We start from the raw sequence: 21,870 nt of genomic DNA on the forward strand, positions 1-21,870 counted from the left end.
GTTGTGTCCTTGGGCAAGACACTTCACCCGTTGCCTACTGGTGGTGGTCAGAGGGCCCGGTGGCGCCAGTGTCCGGCAGCCTCGCCTCTGTCAGTGTGCCCCAGGGCGGCTGTGGCCACAATGTAGCTTGCCATCACCAGTGTGTGAATGTGAATGTGTGAATGGGTGGATGACTGGATATGTAAAGCGCTTTGGGGTCCTTAGGGACTAGTAAAGCGCTATATAAATACAGGCCATTTACCATTTACCATGTGGAAGAACACTGCCACAACAGCCTGGCACTTCCTCCTCATGCTGGTCATCACCTTGGTCACACACTGCTGTTGGATGGCATCCCATTCTTCAACCAGCATTTCTCGCAAATGTGGTTGTGTTGGTCGCACAACCTGCATCTCTCTGCATTGAGATAACAAGCCTTATTTTTCAGTGAGGGAGATGCCGCCCCGCCCCATCACACTACCTCCACCAGAAGGTCCACCAGTCAGCACAGTGTTGTCCATGTCCTCTTAAAGCTTTGATCCTACAATCCAATAGTTGTAGGCAGAATCTGGACTCTTCACTGAACATAATGTACCTCCAAGTGTTCAGGTCCCAGTGCACATGTTGCCAATGCCAGCGTAATGGTGTAGTGTAATCTTCTTGGGACACCCACTTCATGGCCTGTCTCTGACATCCCAGACACCAGCTTGAAGTTGCCTTATGGCACGGGCCCTTTCCAGGTCAGTCAAACGTGGCACTTTTAGAGCAGACAGACACCACCTGACTACTGTAGCAGGGACCTTGCTTACAACTGCTGCTAATCAGGCACCCAATTGTTAGCATCTAGGCTACTGGAAGCTCAAAACAAGAGTCAAGAAGAGTTTTAATATTGTCAGAGAAGATTTGCCACATTTTTCATGGGCACAACTCACATACTGAACTATTCTGCTCGACCCACGAATGCATTTTCTTTACAAATGTGGCATCATTTCAGAGGAAACAGGCTCTCCAACAGTATAAGATTTATTCGCAGAAGCATTGTTGCAACAAAGAAGTAATCGACCAAACCCAGATTTCCTTCATTCATGTGCCAAGTTTAGTTCTTGGCACTTAAAAGAGGTTAAAAAAACAGAACCAAACCCAGTATAATAAAGTAGATACAAAGAGATTCAATCAGACCAATGTAGATACTCTGAGCAGGGTGAGGAACAAACACTTGTAAATTATCTAATAACAAAGAAAAAAATCTACAGTTTGCTTAGTAGTTAATTGAATCTATTGTAACAACGATCAAACCCCAAATTATTCAATATCTAACTCACAAAACTAAGATATATAAAGAACAAAGATAAATGACTCTAGCTATCTGCCCTATGGCGTCACAATACTTGGTTTGTTCCGATCAGCACCTCCTGTATTTAATAGCACCGCATGCTGGAGGAACAGCCCAGAGGCCTCAGCAGCCAAACAGACTTCTAAAAATGAGTCAAACCTATAAAAAATAATGATATGCATACACTACATATAAAACAATTTCAGTAAATGCAAATTAAATGAGTGTGGTGTATGAGATCACAGATTGTGTTTCCTCATTTAGGGTTATGTATATGAGCCATGTGTATCAGGTAACTCAAGGTAGCTCAAGTGTATTGTGTAAAGCGTGGATGCATGGAGGTTACCACCTTCATCACAGCACCTCGTCTTCTTCCCTCTATTTTGTTACACAAATAATGATTTGTTTTTTAGTTATGCGATCTTTCACCTGCCTCTTCACATTTCTCCCACGTTTTTGCAGTTACAAAAATCTAAGCAAATTAGTAATGTGCAATTTAAAAGCTAAAATGTGACATGCATCCATTAGGTTGTCTGTAGTAACATATTAGTCATTTTTTCCGTTGACCTTTCATGCACTGTGGGTTTGTTTGTTTTTGTTTTTGTTTGTCCTTGGAAACCTTTTTGTTTACCGTTTTGTCTCCGTGTTTAGAACATGAAACAAATTTCATTCAAACGTTGGAAAGTGCTTCTGTGTTTGTTTTGTTTGGTCCTTCTGCTTGTTTGCACCCATATTTTGGTAACGTAGTTTGCTACACATTTCCTCTGTTGGTCTAAGAGTCAAATGAAGGGAAGGAGGCATGTTGTATTAGTGTTTATAGTTACAGAAAGGATTTTGAAATAAAATGCCTTGCTACACACATGCACACCCATATGCTTGGTGTGTGTTTGCAGACTAACCATGTGTTGTTTATGGTTTTGTCATGTCTACACAGTTTAAGAGGATGCTGAACCGCGAGCTGACACAGCTATCGGAAACAAGCCGCTCAGGGAATCAGGTGTCAGAGTACATCGCCAACACCTTCCTCGGTAAGTTAGAACTTTGAAATCTTGTGAATGCAACGACTGAAGAAGGATTTTCAAATTGATACCACAGGTGTATCTACTACGAGGCTGAGGGGAAACACTGCCAGTAAACTAATTTGCTTCTTTGCATCTCCTTTTTTTCTTTTTTGCTCTTCAACATATTTGAATGTTAGGAGGTCTTCTTGTATTTTGTTGGAGTGGATAAAAATGTGGTTTGAGGATGAATAGGGACAAAAAAAGAAGACAGAAAGAAGGGAAGGGAAGGAGAGGATGACTTTCCAAAGGAACAGGGAAAGGGAATTTTACTATATAGAAGAAGGGAGTCATTGTGAGGGAGAAAGGATGTGGGGGGGGGGGGGTTTCTTGTACATGGAAATGAAAAGAGCGTGTTTCTGAAAGAAGGTGAGGACTGTGTTAACAGGACAGATGGAGAAGGTGAGGATTTTTCCTTTTTCTGAAAAAGAAGGAGGCGGGGCTGCAGACAGCATTCCCGGACACATTGTGTGGCGTTGTCACGGCAACAGGGTGCACATTATTCAACGGCGTGCCGTATGAATAGGAGGCTCAGTGTTCAACAGCCCTTCCGGCAGGATGGTCCGGCTGAACGAGGATGGCGCTGTCAGTCGGACGCCGTTTTGATATGAGTGCCTCTTCTTCAAGTCTGGCTGCGTTTGGAAATGAGCACCATGGTTTTGGGTGTGAGGAAGAGAAGGCACTGTGAGAGAGGTGAGAAAGGCCAGACAGCGCCTCGTGTGACGCTGCCACTCAGATCGCTGTGCATCCTTAGGTGCCGTGTGCTCGTATCTGGATTTCGTGCCTCTGTGCTAATGAAACACAATGAATGGAAAATACCGGAGGATGTGTGGACGTGAGGTAAAGCTGGCTGTCCGTGATGTCACAATGGTATCATTATTCCCTTGGTTTGTACCCCCCAAAAAATGGATGAGTCGTCTTCAACACAGCCATGTCTGCTGGGGCAGTACCTCTGAGTCAACAAATCATGTTGAGATGATGCTGATACCGTCAAAGGAAACCTTTTGGTGTTTTTGTGTTTTTGCCTCAAGGACTACGCTCTCTAATTTGGGTTGAAAAACAAAATCTTCTGCCTTTGATCTTAATCAAGTGTGCTTTGTCATCAAACTGCTGGGAAACAGATGGTTTTTAACCATCATCGTTACGTTTTTGCTGCTAGTGTTCTTCACCTGCTGCCGTAAAATCTGTTTTCATGGTGTTTTTGTGCAATACTTACATTAATTGTGTTTAGTTGGCCAGATCTCTCAGCAAGCACTGCAAAACCAGCAATGTTGTTGCTCCTTTTAGCCTTGTTTTATTATCTCAGCTACGAACAAATAGATTTCGGGTTTCTGATCAGGTGGTGTGAACTGAGTCTCATTGTCATTATAATGATAATGTGTCATTATACTGCTGATGAAGATGGGTTTACACATGTTTTCCGTATGTTTAAGTTCCTTTGTGCAGGAATTCATGTGTTTAGGAAAATGTCAGGTTGCACAGTGACGGTTTCCTGAATTTTAGCTCTGTGCACCACTACAGTGGGTTTGAAATGAAGAAAATGATGCAACTGACATGCATACTTTAACCATTTAGGATTTGCCACTATTTTTATACAGTCTTTGTAAGTGGAAAACAATATCACAAATATAAATTAATTGCTTAAATTCATGGATATCACCAAAATGTGGATTTCTGCCTTTATGATTATTTACTGCAGGCTTTCTGTTTATTCAGTAGTCTTAGCTTAGTTTAGCTTAGTTTGTAACATACTTTACTTCTACATTGCTTTTACACTGATGAACCCTCAGTATTTTCTCTTGATAACTTGTCTATACAGTAGCCCTGGGAGTGGAGTGTTTTGCATCCTGCTGCACGCTGTGAAAAAGATCTTCTTTACCATGGACAGGATCCTTTGAAAATCCTCTGTAGTCTTTCATGGATGTCCAGGCTTTTCTTTTTTTTTTTCTCAGGTTTTCCATAAACTGTTGGTTGTTGAGGTGGACTTGTATTATCTATGTTAATAGCAGTTGTAGTAACAGCTACTGTTCACAATGTGTCAACTAAAGTCCTAGTAAGTCTATAAAGTACACCTAGTGGATGTGACTGCAGCAACAATTGAAGAATCACAAGTTCCAGCTGCAGTATTGAGAATTTGCGTGAGCTGTTGCAGTCACACTATCATCTAATACTTACAGAGTTAAGTGTTTCTAGTAGTGCAATGATTACTAAAATATTGACAGTATTAGTAGTAATTGTAGCAGTAGCTAAAAGTATGCAGACACATCATCATATACTTCCCACTGTCTAGGGCAGATCTACAATAGTTCTACAGTGATAGGAGGCCACAGCAAAAGCAAAATCATTGTGATTTTGTGCAATAAACTTGGAATGTCATCATCTCTGAAATGGTTGTTGCAAAAACAGGGACCAGGTCTGCAGCCACTTAGAGTCAGTTCCTGTCTTGAAAGTAACTTTGGGCTGTTAAGGCGGAGCATTGTGATCGAATGGCAATAAGATGGAGTCAGCCTCCTATGGGTTTGCTTAAAATGGGTCAAATTAGAAATTACATCCAATATGTAAAATGTTTGTGGCAATATGATTAACTATGACAAACTGGCAAAAAAATTGCAAGTCAGTTGCAAATCCGTCCACCAATAGTGATGTAGTAGCTGCATTCAGCAGCCAAGCTTTTACTAGGAGTACAACCACTTTGCGATCAATTGAGTTCCCAATTCCAAAGAAGCGCATCACAAATGAGGTACGCTCATCGGTGCATGCTTACTCAGACTGATTGCACCGTGTCGGCTGCGTCTGTCTGCATGTTTAAATCCGAACGTACCTTTTTTAAGAACTTTGCCAATCTCTCTGCGAGTGATTGCAGTGAGGAGGTTGTCGTCCTGTTTTTAGGTTCATGAACAGCTGCTAACAGCAGTGTGTCTAAATGACAGTCAGACCCGCATTATGTGGAAACAGGGCTGCTTCATAGAAATGGCTACATTGTGGACAGTTTGGTGAGTCAGTTTAACAGATCTGAGAGAACTTGTGATTTTTTTGCGTTTGTCAGAGTAAAAAGCTTTGCAAAGATAAGAAAACCAGCGTGATTATCTCCCTCTAAATGTAAGGCAGGTAGAACTGAATAATCAAGTGGCTGTGTATTTTAAATTGGTTGAAGACACAAGTGGATGCAGTGAGCACTCTGTCACGGTTTTTCTAACACCTACAGATCTAATGGATCACATCTGGCCATAACATTACGTGTCTGTTCATGTTGCAGAGAAACAACATGACGTGGAAATCCTTTCTCCTCCTCCGAAGGAGAAGGAGAAGAAAAAGAGGCCGATGTCACAGATCAGCGGTGTGAAAAAGGTCACACAAAGCCCGGGTTTGGCGCCTGCCTCCATCCCTCGCTTTGGAGTCAACACACCACACGAGAACCTGCTAGCCAAGGTGGGTTCGCGCATACGCTGCAAAGACAGAAAGACACAAACACACCTACAAATGCGCTGTGTCATTACATGCTCTCTTTTATTTCTGCAGCAATTTGAGGATATCGATCGTTGGGGTATGGATATATTCAAAGTAGCAGAATATTCTGGAAACCGTCCTCTGACAGTGACCATGTACACCATTTTCCAGGTAGAAATCTGTTCGCTCCACCAAAGACCAGAATCGACCCAATTTGTGTCTCATGTTTATCTTGAATGCTCCTCATCAATGTGACAGGAGCGAGACCTTCTGAAAACCTTCGATATCCCAGTTGACACCTTCATCACCTTCATGATGACCTTAGAGGACCACTACCATGCAGACATAGCTTATCACAACAGCATCCACGCAGCTGATGTGGTGCAGTCCACCCACGTCCTCCTCTCCACCCCAGCTTTAGAGGTGAGCAAATAAGGCATTATCTAACCCTACCAGCTCCAGGGCTCTGATCTCTCAGTGGACCGAGCAAAGCTCCACCTACTTTTTCTTCTGAATAAATTAATTTTCTCTTCCTCGTTCACCTCAGGTGGTTTTCACAGACCTGGAGATCATCGCCGCTCTGTTTGCCAGTGCTATCCACGATGTTGACCACCCAGGAGTCACCAACCAGTTCCTCATAAACACCAGTAGGCTTCTGTCTTTCTATTTAAACAGCACACAGCTTGGGGTAAATAAGGACAGTTTAAAAGTTGACTGTTAAGAAACTGTAGCTAAAAGCTTAGGATTAAAGCCGCCTTTCAAAGAGGTATTCCACCAAAATGTCACTAAGGATCAAAAGGTGGCATTTTTGTATCAAATACCAGATATGAACACTATTTTCTAAGTATAGTGAGAAAATAGGGTCAAGAAGATACAGTAGTACATATATCAGATCGGAACGCCATATTCCCCGAGACCTCAGGATGATATATCAAATGGTGGAGGCAGACTGATCTGAGTTAACTCACAGACCCGAAACAAAATGCATACCTCTGTGTCACTATTCCACTTTCTCATACAAATACACGCCACAGGTTTTCTATTGATTTTTATTGATTTCTGTTATTTTTGTTCCTTTAACCCTTTGATGCATGAATTATGACAACCTCAATCAGTATTTTTATTCATCTTTAGACATGAAAAAAAGATTTTTGAACTTCATTTTTTTTAAAACATGTACTGTTCAAAGAGTTTTTTTTACATGTCCACTTAGGTGGACAACATCAGAATCAGAATCAGAATACTTTATTGATCCCTGGGGGAAATTATTTTTTGTTACAGTGCTCCATTATAAACCAACATAAACCAACATTAAGACAAGACAGACAATACGCTAACTAAGAATAGTACAATATATACATATATATACATACATAAGTCACTCATAAATAAATAGCTGGAAAAGAAACATGTGTAGTTGTAGCAGTAACCAGTGTGTTAAGTGGATGCGTTGTACAGGGAGATAACCACAGGCAGGAAAGATTTCCTGTGTCGTTCAGTGGTGCTTTTCGGTAATCTCAGTCTCTCACTGAACGAGCTCCTGTGACTGACCAGCATGTCATGGAGTGGGTGGGAGGTGTTATCCAACATTGTCTTTATCTTGGACAGCATCCGCCTCTCCGACACCACCTTGAGGGAGTCCAGCTCCATCCCCACAACATTACTGGGCTTACGGATTAGTTTATTAAGTCTGTTGGCATCTGCGACCCTCAGCCTGCTCCCCCAGCATGCAACAGCATAGAGGATCGCACTGGCCACCACAGACTCATAGAAAATCCCGAGCATTTTCTGGCAGATGTTGAAGGACCTCAGTCGCCTCAAAAAATAGAGACGACTCTGGCCCTTCATAAGTCATACGTTTTGACTTATGAATTTGGTATGGAGTGACACATCAGTGTCTACTGTAGTGGTTTATGTGCAAGTGTACCATCAACACTGACACAAATACAAGAACACAGCCTTTGACTAGCTGTCCACTGTAGTGACCACTATGCATTAAAGGGTTATTTCCTTTATTTTAATATGTCTATTTTAATCTATATGGATCTCTGTAATCTGCACATTTATTTTAGCAGCTTTGTTCAGTCGTTATCATTAATAATAGTTTAGATGCAGCTCAGAAATGTAAAAACAAGAGTCTGAATTGACGATGTAAATACATTAAAGTTGAAAATTAGCTAAAAAAAAAAGAAAAAAAGACGTACAGATTAAAATCAATAATAATTACAGCCAAAATATTTTAACATGTTTCCTTAACTTTTCCAGTCTTTAAAATACATAGTAATACATAGAAATGATGCCAGGTCAGGTTCTTTATTATATTTGCACACTGTGGCACATGATTTAATTCCCAGTGGGTTGCTGTGAGCTCCGATTTACATCAAGCTAAATAAAGTAGAATTATCTTCAAGGTGTTCTGTTTTTTGTTTTTATGGATTTCTACCTCCGTTTCTCCAGGTTCAGAGCTGGCGCTGATGTATAATGACGCGTCAGTTTTGGAAAACCACCATCTCGCTGTGGGCTTCAAACTGCTGCAGGAGGAAAACTGTGACATCTTCCAGAACCTCAGCAAGAAACAGAGAGACTCTCTCCGCAAGATGGTGATTGACATGGTGAGAGCGCTGCCCTTTTTATGCGATTTATATTATAACATTAGTTATACTGTCCCTTTGAAATGTGATCGTTTCAGTTCAGTTTTTTGTTTGTCTTGTGAATGCTTGCTGACACACTGAAAAGTCTTGTTGGTAATATATTTTTCCTGAGAACAAAATTGCAGCTTCCTTTTTTTCGCATCTACAACTGGACGGAACAAAGAAAACCAGAAGGTTGTGAGCTGAACTCAGAAACATAATTTTTGCTGTCGCACATCACATTGACATAATGCAATCCGTAGCCGCTCACCCTAACCCCCACAAACATAGTAACATTCAAATTTCTGGTCCCCACAAAGATATGTAAACATGGTACACACACACACACACACACACACACAGAGATCAGGTGTTGCTCAGGACTGCTGCAGTGAATCTGATAGATGATAAAACAGCCTGTGTGCATTTGCTTTGTCAGCATTACATTTTGTAACCCAGGCACTGTAAGACAACACTTCACTTCCTGCATCTATCCTTCCTTTTCCTTGTAATCACAAGGAAGTCATCTTTAGGTTGAGCATGAGACCTTTACAATTGTAATGCATTGTGTGTATTTGTGTGGTTGCTGTCCTCTGTAGGTGCTGGCCACAGATATGTCCAAACACATGAACTTTTTGGCAGACATGAAGACAATGGTGGAGACCAAGAAAGTCACAAGTTTGGGAGTCCTTCTACTAGACAATTACTCTGACCGTATCCAGGTTAGAGCAACTCCTGCTGGCATAACACTTTAATAGTATATGTTTAAAAATAATTATTATACGTTGTATTTTTTCAATTATATACATGTGCAAACCATTTGTCCATTCAGTGCAATGAGCAGAAGAGAGTTGTTTCTGTACATTTCACCATTAGGTCTTTAATAAAAAGGATTTTGGTACTAAAATTGCTCAATGTGACAGATGAAAACTATGCAGTGGCTCGAAGACACTGGTGTCAGCGTGTTTCCATTTTGACCTGTGCACAGCTGTACAGCGTGCACTTAAACCAGGCAGTCTGTGTGAAGGTGCTGCCATCTACTGGACAGATTAGTCATAACATCTGTACAGTTTTGCTGAGTATTGAGGTTCTGATGGAAGTAAAAGGTTTTGATCATAGTAATAAAGAATAAAGTTGGGTATTTAACCTCTCAGTACAATGAAAATCTGTATTGTTTTGTTCTGTGTTCATCTTGTTTCTAAGTAATAAATTGTGTAATTTCTTTAAAAAAAAAAAAAAAAAGAGGTAATAAATACCCCACCTCCTTGACAGCACTTACAAAATGCAGTTTGTTTGAATAAACAGTAGTTTTTACTGTCAGCAGTGACTGCTGCTCTGAATGGACAGATTTAACACCCCAAAAAAAAAAAATGACAGTAACATTAACTAACTTTCTTAGCTTTATGAGTGACTGTTGCCAAAGCTCAAAATGTTTTTCAAACTGAATTTTTTTCTGGATTATTTTTACAGTTGAGATTGCATTGCATCTCTAACATTGCCCAGCATGACACGCCACATCTGACTGCGTTTTTCTCTTCCAGGTTCTGCAGAACATGGTCCATTGTGCAGATTTGAGCAATCCAACCAAACCGCTGGAGCTTTACCGCCAGTGGACGGACCGCATCATGAAGGAGCGTTTCACCCAGGGAGACAGGGAGCGGGATAGAGGCATGGAGATCAGCCCCATGTGTGACAAACACAACGCCTCCATAGAAAAGAGTCAGGTGCTGACAGATGGCAAAGTTAACAGATGTTTTAGTCTCATAATAACCTGTCTACATAATGCTTCCATACATAATTGCAATACAATAAGCAATGAGCTAATATATACGCCTTCATAGGTTGAATCTAAAAGTACAGTGCTGTGCATATCTTTAGCCACCCCTCATTTCCTTGTGTTATGTTTCCAAGGAGGCAAACTTTATTATAATACTTTTAAAGTGCTCTTGAGCAAAAGTTCTCCAGGATTTCTGAAAGTCTTTCAAAATTTTTCTTTAGACATTTGGATGCTTTTTCACTCACTTTCAGTTCAGGCCCTGAACCTGACCTTTTCAAATGGATGTGCTGTGCAATGCATCTGGCTCTAGAGCTGATGCAGTGGAAGAGTGGCTGTCAAGAAGCCATTCTTAAGGAAGGGAAACACAGAGAACAGCTGAGGTATGCCAAACTACATAAGAACAGGACTGAAAATGAGAGAAAGTGCCACAGTGAATATCTGTAAAACACAATGGAGGCTCTTGTCAGCATTGATGGAATTATGACCACAGAAAAGTAAAGTTAGATTTTGATCCATCATGCAGCACCATCTGGAAAGTGTCTAAATGGCACCGGTTTTCTTTTTGAGCATGACAAAGATCCCAAACACACTACCAATGCAGTAAAAGCACACCTGGATAAAAAAAACACATAATCGAACACTATCAGTCATGGATTAGCCTCCAACATTACTGAAACAGCAAGCAATCCTCACTGATTGTTCAGCTGTTTCTGCCTCATATACTTCATTTCTATGTATATTTATATTTCTATAAATTGCTGCACATATTTCCCATTTTTCTGGGAAAAATATTTAAAAAATGAGGAGTGGCTCAAGACTTTTGCACAGTTTGTTATTTTTCCTACGTGTCCTGAAACCACCTCTCCAGTATTTACTCTGCAAATGTGATCCTGTTTGTCCTTTATGTATCGTACTCCTGTCACGTTTGCTGTTGTAATATTGTTAACATTACTATCATAACCAGGTGAGCTTCATTGACTTCATTGTGCACCCGCTGTGGGAGACCTGGGCCGACTTAGTGCACCCCGACGCTCAGGACATCCTGGACACGCTGGAGGACAACAGGGAGTGGTACCAGAGCATGATCCCCCGCAGCCCCTCGCCTTCCACCCCAGAAGAGCACCAGGCTGAGGTGGGACCAGCAGCTTTGGGAGCAGGCGCACCCATTCCTTCTGGAGGAGGAGGAGGGGACAAGTTCCAGTTTGAATTAACTCTGGAGGAAGAGGAGGAAGAAGAGGAGGAGGCAGATTCTGACCTTGAGAGCCCCATAGAGAATGAGTCTCAGTCTGCTGCGGAGAGGCACCGAGACTCCTCCTCCCCATCTCTTTCCCCAGACCCCCGCAGCAGCAGCAGCAGCGGCAGGTACCGTCCCCCTTCGCCTCACCCATCTCGGACCTTGAACCTGGCTGCCATGTCGGTGCGGAGCCCCAGCCCTCAAAGAGCGCCAGTCTCCCCAGGGCGGGAAGGTGCCGACACGGACAGAGAACTGAGCCAGGAGGGCGACGGAGTGGCCTGCCTGCGTTTGGGCACATAATGACCAGCACAACCTGCCCTGCCTGAGAGACACGGGTGCTGGATGTATGTCGATGGAGGCAGGGCAAGCCTTTACCAATAATGTCTGTAAAATCACCACAGTCCCTTTACACTGGAGACACCCACTCTGGAGAACAGAGGAATGTTCCCCCTCTGTTTTAGGTTTCGTTTTTCAGCAGGGAGAATAGTTTTTGCCTATCTTTGGGTGCCTGATAGGCCATCCTGGTTTGTTATAGCTTCAGTTTGGAGAGTCCCAGACAGAAACAAAGAAAACGAAACTGCTGCGTTTATTCTGGGAAGAAGAACGAAGCTGAGGCCTGTTCTCTAACAAGAGGTAACAAGGTAAAGGAAATGTCTTCCTTCAAAATAACTGTGACATTTGAACGCGAGCAGCGAATGAGGACCGCAGTGGTGTGACAGGGTCTTGGAAATTATTTTGCACCATAATTTCAGTTTAAGGTATAAAATTATTGAGTCCTCGTTGGATTAAGTGAGTCTGATTTCTTTAAGAATGATGTGAGAGATGAATCATTTTACCAAATACGGGATGTAAATGAGAAAAATCGGTGGACCTTAACCTCAGGGTATGAAGAGAAACATAAATCTAATGTAGCACAGATGTACTGGGTACCCCCTAACCTGACCACCACCCCAAACAGTCTTTCCAGTTTGATTTACCTCCAAGCTGGACAAATGAGACTTTAACCCATGGTGTGTCTCTACATTTAATCAAAACCCTTTAATATACAATTTGGCAACTTACATACTTAAACCAGCTTGTAGCACCACAGAAACTGAACACTGAAGAAGACTTTACCCCAGTCTCACCTGTTGATACTATAAGACACCACCTGTATAATTAGTTTAAGCTTTATTTTATTTTGTACCTGTAGTGACTTTTAATGATGTCATTGTTCTGTTTTGATTTTCAACCTGTTCCTTGTTGTACATTAGCTGATCTCGTCTGTGGTTAAGTGCTTAAAAAGCATTTGTTTTGTTCGGTTTTTTAAATCAGGGTGCCTCCAGTCCGCAGTAGCACTTTACTGTCTCGGCCATTTCAGCTCTTCTGTTCAGTCACAAAAAAAGGGCTTCACCCACTGTAGGCCTGCTGATCACAAAAACACAGTACAAAGCATTTGACTAAAGGTACCAGAAGGCAGGGCGGGAAACTAACCAGCTTTCACAAACTAGCGTCTCAACAAAGGATTTGATGGCGTGCAACAATAATAAAGTTCCTATTCATCTACCGGTCAGATAATATTGGAATTCTAGGACTGCATCTGTTTGTTTTGAGACAGTCCAAAGGTGTGCAAACTCCAACAACTGTAGGTGAAATATAAAACTCAGCCTCCCACCTCAGACCCAAACTGAATCCGATTCTGAATATTTGTTCTTATAAAAGAATAATGCTGGCAAAAACCTTCTTTTTTAAATAATCAGCAAACAATGAACCACTGCTATAACAAAGTATTGTGTGGCATCTGTTCTATAGATGTTCCATAGATGCACATGCTCCCTAATTATAATTTAGTCCGTTTTCATTCAATCTTATTTCTACCATCCTGATGAAAATGTGTCCAACAAAGAAACTGTTGATTTTTTAAAGGCTCCCACATGTTTGTTGGGAAACACTATTCATGCAGTCACATTATTTCTGTCTGTACTGCTACAATTAAAATCAGCAGCTCCAGCTACTACTGTTTTGAAGCTCTGTGAACTTCTATGCTCATTCAAATGTTTTGTTTTGTTTTTAAAACCAACATTTGTGTAGTTGTTTTTGTGGTTATATTTTATTAAAGTGCTTATAAGAGATTAGAGAGATTATTGAGGAGATCTGTGCTTATGTCCAGGGAAATTTAAGATTTACTGCTTGTTTCTTGTAAAAGTAACAAGTAATCTACTATATTACTTCTGTAACACGTGTATTCATCATGTCTTTCAGATCAGATAGAATTCCCAAAACTCTGCGAGCATCCTGTTAACTTCCCTCCAAGGAAGCCACTTGGATGTTTGACAAACTATCAGTGTGTGCATTTATAATGGCTGATAGATGGAAATTTAAAAGCTTCAGCCATGCTATAAGTCTAGATGTTGAGGGCACCTGAGCCATCAACCATCTGATCTGAACAGAGCGGGGAAGACAAACCAGCAGCATAGTTCATCACAGGCTTTGACACCTGTTTGATTAAATCATACTTGAGCTCAGAGCACTTTATAAAAGAGGCCCTTGCTGTTGATTTTGTTTTTGTAGGTATTTTAGAAAATGTAAAAAATGCCAGCCTTATCCATTAATGGTAAAATGTTGTTTCGACACACAAACCTTCAAACCTCAGTCAACAGTAAAACATGTTTACACATCTGAACTAAAGATGCTGCTTCTAAATTGTTTTATTTTCCATAAAAAACCCAACGAGGATCTTTGAATTCTAAAATCCCAGCGGTGTGTTTTCCTACCCTGCCGACAGATACCGATGTAGAGATCAGAGAGAGCTCAGGTGGCAGAAACAAGTCACCTGTAGTTCATCCTAAACAGACTGTGCTCCATCAGCTCTTATTTGGTAGATAGTGCTCGACTGGGATAAATGTGTGCCACAAGTGTTGACAACACACAAACACCTGCCAGCCTACAATGCTGTACATTTTTACACTAGAGATTTTAACCTGATGATTGTATCAAAGTCATTAACTTTATAGTGTTAGTTTTTACAAATGATACATGTTAACAGTATTTAAGGCAAACAATTCAATAGATTTTGTGCAGCTTTGGATCCGTCTGTTCAGTTCTTTCCTAATCAGATAGCTGAGACTCGAGGATGTGTGTATTTTCATGTGTTTCATGACTTTGTCTTTCTGTACCAAGTACACATTCAGCCTAGAACAGTGTTTGTCGCCGTCACTGAGGTAGAAAGACCGGGAAGTAAGCAAGCACTACGCAACATACGATGCACTTCCCAGTCAGGCAGTAGTAGAAAACACTAGTCCAACAGTATTTCATTATTTCAGCTAGTAAGCTTTATTGATCAGCCTTACGTGGTTTATAAACGTTTTGAGCCTTGTGCTAAAGGACCACTGTGATGATTTCGAAATGCTGATCCTCAGACTGTTGTTCCATTCACTTTTCCGTGGAGAAAGAGGAAAGTGGGAAAACTGTTGCCAGACTTACATTTTTTTGAGAACGTTTACAAAGTGCCCAAAAGAAGATTTTTTTCAAAGGCTCCAGATTTAAAGACAGTTTAGAGGTCTAATAAAATAATTGTGAGTAGATATGTCATATTAAAAGTGTCTCCTATTAAACCGTTCACATTGCAATCAGAGCAGTTCAGTTTTTACAGTAATTTTTACTCATTAGCATATTTAGATATCAGTATCCAGCTGACCACAGATGCCTTCGTATGACAAAAGTGTCTGCATTTGGCTAGTTTTATAATTATCTAGAGTGTAACAAGCTGAATGTAAGCCAGTGAACCTCAAAGCCTTTGAGCATCACCCGGAAGAGTAAACATTTTCAAAACACTGCATTTAAACGTCTGTTTTTTGTTACATCATCAAAAAACATGTATCGTGTCAAAAGTTGGTTTGTCAGCCATTCGTCAAGATCCTTTGGTTTTGATCCAATCAAACAGCTTTCTATGAGGAGAAAACCTATTTTAGTTACATTTTTGCATAGTGTAGCAATGTTCACATGGCTACATTATCAAAGAGCACAAACAAAGAGCAAAAACAATGGTTTTACCCCCAAAAGAAGTTTATTATATTTGTACTACATTTAATTAAGGAATAATCGTCCAAAAATGTAAAAATACATTCAAAAATTTGGCTTCTGAGATCAAACTGATTTTTCTCAGATGTGGCACAACAAATAATGTGTTTCCAGTTAGTCATCATTTTCTCTTATTGTAACACAAAAATGAACAAATTAAAAGCTCATATTTTTATCCTGTGTGATAGTTTTAGTAGATATACAGCAACAGTTTTCTGACAGCAGGTGTAATTTGCTCAGCACTGAACAGTCTGAGGAGTTACAGCAGGTTAAACTCAGCACCGTGGCTCTTTGCAGGAAGACGTCAGTGCCATACAGCGCCATCTGTGTCGGTGAGCGGGAGCGTTCCCGCTTCTACACAGAGACAGTGTTGCACTGACACCGCCTCCACCCACGTCCATGCAGTCTTGTTCTTTCAGCCTCTGTGTCGTGCAAACTTCTATAGAGATATTTATTCTTCAGATGTGTCTGTCGATACAAAGTACTGTAACGTAGGATGTCTGATTTTATGTTCTGGAGCCTAAAAATCAAGTATACTTCACAAGTATGTATCCACCTGCCACTCCGATGTTTTTGTCAGAGAAATTAAATCTATTTTTGTTTCGCATTTTAAGCCAAAAGAGTCTCGGGAGTTCAGGGTGTTTTAAGTGGAAAATGCCAATAAATTATATGGAAATTTTTATCCTGTGTTTGGCTGCATTTGTTATTATAAACCATATTTGAATTAAAAGACAACTTAGTTATCTGCTCTGTTACACAAGAAAGTTATAATACTCTATATGCTTACGTTTTCATAGTATTAACGACAACATTGAAACAAACTAAACATTAGTATGGCTAATTTAACGTGTCACATTTGGCTGTTTGCCTGTAGCACTGACATATAACTTTATTTTTCATGTTCAGCAGAAGCTTCTGTCGAGCCGGACCGGAGCTCCAGCGCAGGCTGGAGGTTTCACCCCCTGTAGAAGCAGAAACATGCACAAAAAGTCAGACGCTAGAGTTGTGTTTGAATCAAAGCACTTCATTCACAAATACATCTACTCACCTTGTAGAGATGACAAACCAGTTGGAAAAGGGACGACATTGCTTTGTCTTCATTCTCTTCTGTGTATTCCTGTAATAAGGACAGCACTTATTCCCAGCATTTCCTTCTGTAAACCCCACCAAAGGTATTAAATTCACTTGGAATATTTGATTATCTAAGTTTTCCTTTTTAAACTTTGAACCCAAATTATGAATTTTAAACTTACAACTCTGTCCACAGTAATAATTTCAGCCTTGTCATATCAGTTATGAGTTTAAGCAGCTGATAGGGACTACATGATTTTTATACTTTTAAAAGAAAAAAAATTAAGATCTTTTCACTTCAGCTCTTACAGATTTGGTGTATTCTGAACAACTGTAGAAACTAGAAGTGCAGAAAGATGCACAAGCCTTGTCTGAAAACATGAGTTAGTTCATATTCTCTGCAGCTCAGAATTAATTTCAAATTCTAGCTTTTTAAAATGAGAAGCAGATAGACCTCTCAGTATGTTAAACAAATCTCAGTTTGCGTTTTACCCCACTGAAGGTGATCCAGGGCACATGTGTGTGTGCAGGGTTCAGGGCTCTGGTCATAAGAGCGTTGGCACGCATCAGCTGGTATCCCAGATCTCCTTTGACACACGAGTCAACTCTGGACCAGGGCACAGAGGGAGCATACAGCCGGAGACACTGAGAAAAGAAAAAGAAAACCGAAACAGAAAAAGCAGAAGGGCAATGACATAGCGAATGTGATGTCCCCTATCGGTCCGTTCAGAATTTGAGCCGAGCATTTGTGATTGCCATTTCTGCTTTTTGATGTCAGGAGCTGTTACAATCCTCAGTTACAGAGTAGGCCGTCCTTTTCTCCTTTCATTTGTTGTTTTTATTTAATCAGCATCAGAGTAAACATCACACTGTATACAATTAGACTTGAAACCAGGGATTGAGACCATAAACTCATCAAGATACAAGTTTTCCCGAGGACGTGAATCAGGTTAGCAGGGGGTTATTTTCTTGATGGCCTGTGCTGGCTCCTCAGGACCATGAGCTCAGCTATCACAGTAACAGTTGTGATCACTGGAAATGAAAACGACCCTTATATCAAATAAACATTTTTTTCTGAAGTTACTCACAGACTGTGCAGCGCTCAGAACATCTGCAGATGACTCCATGCAGTAGATGATGTGAAATGCAAGAGAGTGTTCGGTTAAATGGAGGATGCAGGCCTGAGGAAGAGATCAATCAGTCTAGAAGACCCAGCAGAAAAAAAACAAAACAAAAAACACATGCAAAGTTTAAGCTGTTCAAACCTCGATCATGTTTCCTCTGCATTCAGGCTCTCCGTGCTGACAGGTGAAGGGAGAGTTTGCTGAGCGACGCTCCTACAAGAGAAACAAAGCCTAGGTTTATTCAGGTGAAACATTTGTTTTTGTATGCTGCATGCATCAACAGAGGAAGGACTGATGGACCTTAGCATTCCCATAGGGCACCAGTGTGACAGCCATGATGTCCTGCAGCATTGTCCAGGTAGGGAAAAGCTGCTGAGTGATAAATTCTCTGCAGTCTGGACACAGACTCTCATAGTACAGTGTGACAGATACTCCAGGGACAGCCTGGTTTGGCCTGGTAGCATTAACCTCCATACACTGTTTCTCCACCTACAAAACAGAGTTGATGTCATCCCATTTCAGTAAGAAGACAAATAAAAAGTGTTTTTCATAACTTACATGATTTACATTTACAGAAAACACTTTTCTGAAGCTCATCAAACACGCTCACATACAAGTTCAGTGCTGAAGAACATTTCCATGACATGCACAAGGATTCATTTTTAAAAAGTAACAAATGTGACTTGAACCATTTTGCAAAGTTTAAAACACAATCATTGGAAAACTGAAAAGAATAGCTCTTCGGAGCATTTTCTACATTATTGAAATAAAGAGGAAGGACAGATTAAAATTAATAAAAGACACAAAGCTCAAAATGGTCTAAGGAAGCGACACTGCACATTCATCTCCTCCTCCAGACTCTGTTTTCTCTAAACTGATTAGGTGTTTGCATGATTTGACCTCAAGCTGCTCTGTCAGTCACATGAACAACCTCTGGTGTTGAATTTCTGAGGCATGACTCTTATTAATGTCCAGACCAAGGAAACTTTCAACTCCACAAAAACTGTCCTCTATACGACAGTGATGAATGATACCATTTGGGTGCACAATAGCAATATTAAACTTTTCCTCTTGTTTTCCTGCTAGTCCTTTGCTTTAAAGTGTTTACATTAAGAAGACGCTTTCATACTGAGAGGACCATTTTACATTCTACTGAGTAAAAGCACACGAATAACGTATAAAAATGGAATAAACTTCTTAAATCTCGTTCAGCTGTGCTTACTTGTGCCTAGCCTATACTAAACAAAATTACTAGTAGGAGCATAGATGACCCCCAGTGTGGTCAGACTTACCCTGCACTCTATCGCTATTTCCAGGGACCTACACCACTGGGAGGGAGGGTAGCGACAGGCCGGTTTGGGATGACACATCCCGAAACCGCTCCGTTCAGTATAGACGAGCAAAAGCACAGCCAGGATTCCCGAGAGCTTCATGTTGGCATCTGCAAAGGAATCCACACAAATCTGAGAAAGTAGGACGGAGAATATCGAAGATGCTCCTCACTGGAACCGCCCAATCAGCTGATTGACTACAGGTGTGAATGCTGCCTTCAGTAATCCTCGGACATCACCGTTTCTGGCTCCGGAGTATAAGGGAGTAACAAAATAATGATCTGAAAATGCTGACAGTTTGATAGGATTTAATATATATTAGTATTTACTTTTAAAAAAATCCAGCTTTAACTAGTTAGCCACTAAACTAAAATTGAAAAAAGAAACGCAGAGCAAGCGTTGACGTTTTTTTTTCTTCTTTTCTTTGCAGAAACAGCTAATGAAAGATGCGCCATCTTCGATTTTGGCCTTGGATTTTGATGTTATTAATTGGTAATGTGTAAAATTCTATGAACTGTTTATGGGCAGATCCACTGTTTGCCTTTTTAAATTCTCACCAATTGCACGAACACAATTTTGAAGCTAACCGTTAGCATCTCTGTGGCTATAAACGAGAAAGTCTGCTATTTTTGCTCTTACTGAGATCAAAGGGTGGCTAACGTTTGCGTTGAAGAGTAAGGCACACCACTGAATTTGTACTGCATTGGAACTTACTAAGAAGCTAAAAGGTGAAGAGAGTTCAAGAGCAGATAAGTAAGACGGTTGCTCATTGTCTCTGTCAATAATTGGCGTTCATGGTGTGACTCATTGACACATGATTATGTAATTCACAGGGACCAAAAGCTTTTGTATGCATAATGTCATACGTGCAGTGCCTTGCAAACCCCTTTCACATTTAAAAATCTTAATTCAAATGATAACTGTTAGGTATTTTAGTACCATGGGAGCATTTACTGGATATTGTTTTATAGTGACATTATACAGGAAAACTCTGTCATTCAACAAGGTTGAAATACCACAGAGATCACTCCCTCAGCTACATTAGTTTCTTAATCTTTTAGACGCCTGTTGAAGGCCAAATGGTTTGTTTCAGATTTCACTAATGAAAGAACTCTTCGTTTTGTGCCTTGAAAATATGTCGCTGAGATAATCACAATTGTAGCTGAACTAATAAACTACACAAAGGATGCTTCTTCACCCAAGGGCAGGAAGACGCTGCCTTATCTTGGTCTGTACTGGTTTAAACTGATAAATCTGCTGTCTCATGAATTTTACCCTCTATATAAACTGTTGTACTTGTGAATAAAGTTGAGTCACTTTGGGAAGACAATCTAAAGCAGTCTCTGTTTTCTTGTTCTCCCAAGCTGCTCCCGAGCTGCTCGTACTAACACGCTGAATGGCATGCTTGAATATTACTTGAGAATATATTTGACTGTGTTACAGACTAAGGTACATTCTCTGCTGATAGACGTCCACGCCTCGGAGGAAGCCGATCCACGGAGTAGGCCCTGGAAACAGTTTCCTTCAATAACAGTGTTGAAACTGAATATGGGCTGCTGCTGGATGTTGACACGTACTGTAACATGCTTTTGACGTGCTCTCACTGGATCTGTACTGTTAACAAAAACAAACAACAAAAAATAAACAAATATAATAATAAAGTCCACTTTGACCAGAATATAAATAAGATAAAATGATAAAGTACTCTAGCTTGTATGACAGCAGTCTAATGGCTAATAATCTGTAAGCCGTTACAGATCGGTGACCTAGCCTACATTAGCTGCTGTTTTGTGACGCCATTTAGAGAGATCCAACAAGGTGCTGAAATGATGGCATTAAATAATACTCCAAACAACCCGTGAAGCTATAATCTTTTATTTGGGATCTGAAAGTGCATACATGAACAGTACAGTTCTGAAGTTGGTAAATTTGGGGTTTACATTAAAAAAAAAAAAAAAAAAAAAGGAGAAGAAGTTTAATACCACTTTTCTTCTATAACTCCTCAAAGGACGCACAAGCTGATTCTGATTCAAGACAACAAGCTGAATGTTATTGCATAATCAATACAGTAAATAAACAGTTACAATAACAGTATTTTCTCACAGCAGTAGTCGTACAACTAATGCAGCTAAATCCTTTAGATCAGATACAAAAAAAGAACAAGTGTATACAGACACAATGAAAAGATAAAAATGAAAGATACAGAAACATAATTTTAACAAATACGATAATGCATGTGAGCCAGAGACAGAGGCATCGGATCAAATGCACAGCTCATCGTGAGAAAGAAAACAGATATATATTCTATACTAAGTAGTTCCACATCACGTGACCTGCTAGATCTCATCAGGTTACGGCATGAAAGAAAGGGCAACAGCCAAGAGATTGGGTGAATACAAATATCTCACCAGCCTCCTTCCACCTAATCCATCCCCACATTCCACCTCCAACTGACATACTTACTAACCTCCATCATAATACTGTACCTGAACACATGCCACACCATCTTTCTTGCCCTACATAACTAATACCTCAACATAACTGTTTCTGCTGTTACTTTCCCATAAACTAATTATGGTAGACCAATTTTCACTTTCATGCCACAAATCTGTGGTATCTAGCATAAATGCCAACAAACATTTGGAGGTTCCTGAAGGGAAAAAACAAATATTACTGGTACTAAACCTCCTTAATATGATTCGCACATACAAATTCAAGGACTACACAGTTCTAAAGGTCAAACGTTAAATGGCAATCATTTGTTTCTTTTATTTAGTTATAAACCTCAGCAGGCTGGTTAAAGAGCCTATCTTTGATAATTAACATC

General features: G+C 40.4%; 2 protein-coding genes across 12 annotated transcripts in view; one reads left to right on the top strand and one right to left on the bottom strand.

Moving 5' to 3' along the window:
* LOC146558757 (3',5'-cyclic-AMP phosphodiesterase 4C-like) overlaps positions 1-16,197 on the top strand; it is a 104,216-nt gene extending 88,019 nt beyond the window's left edge. For 9 of the 11 annotated variants that reach the window (XM_085246481.1, XM_085246483.1, XM_085246480.1 and 6 more), the window contains 9 exons: positions 2,247-2,340; positions 5,627-5,799; positions 5,890-5,988; positions 6,076-6,240; positions 6,365-6,464; positions 8,275-8,429; positions 9,047-9,169; positions 9,989-10,171; positions 11,189-16,197. In XM_085246481.1, coding sequence (XP_085102607.1) covers positions 2,247-2,340; positions 5,627-5,799; positions 5,890-5,988; positions 6,076-6,240; positions 6,365-6,464; positions 8,275-8,429; positions 9,047-9,169; positions 9,989-10,171; positions 11,189-11,758 — 1,662 coding nt within the window. In that variant the 3' untranslated portion in view covers positions 11,759-16,197. Of the gene's footprint in view, positions 1-2,246; positions 2,341-5,626; positions 5,989-6,075; positions 6,241-6,364; positions 6,465-8,274; positions 8,430-9,046; positions 9,170-9,988; positions 10,172-11,188 lie in introns of all 11 variants that reach the window. The other 2 variants (XM_085246478.1, XM_085246479.1) reach the window with 1 other exon arrangement.
* LOC146558758 (gamma-interferon-inducible lysosomal thiol reductase-like) lies at positions 15,493-19,233 on the bottom strand. Its single transcript, XM_085246494.1, has 7 exons — positions 19,005-19,233; positions 18,013-18,201; positions 17,854-17,925; positions 17,677-17,769; positions 17,081-17,233; positions 16,566-16,634; positions 15,493-16,479 (listed from the first exon to the last, which is right to left on the bottom strand). Exons 1-7 carry the CDS (start codon positions 19,143-19,145, stop codon positions 16,420-16,422), a joined length of 777 nt encoding a protein of 258 aa, XP_085102620.1. The 5' UTR covers positions 19,146-19,233; the 3' UTR covers positions 15,493-16,419.
* Positions 19,234-21,870: the final 2,637 nt, after the last annotated feature.

Source organism: Mchenga conophoros, linkage group LG15 (assembly GCF_057382185.1).
Source record: "Mchenga conophoros isolate Kocher_MC1m ecotype Shallow Benthic linkage group LG15, M_conophoros_male_GT1.1, whole genome shotgun sequence".
Classification (NCBI taxonomy): domain Eukaryota; kingdom Metazoa; phylum Chordata; class Actinopteri; order Cichliformes; family Cichlidae; genus Mchenga; species Mchenga conophoros.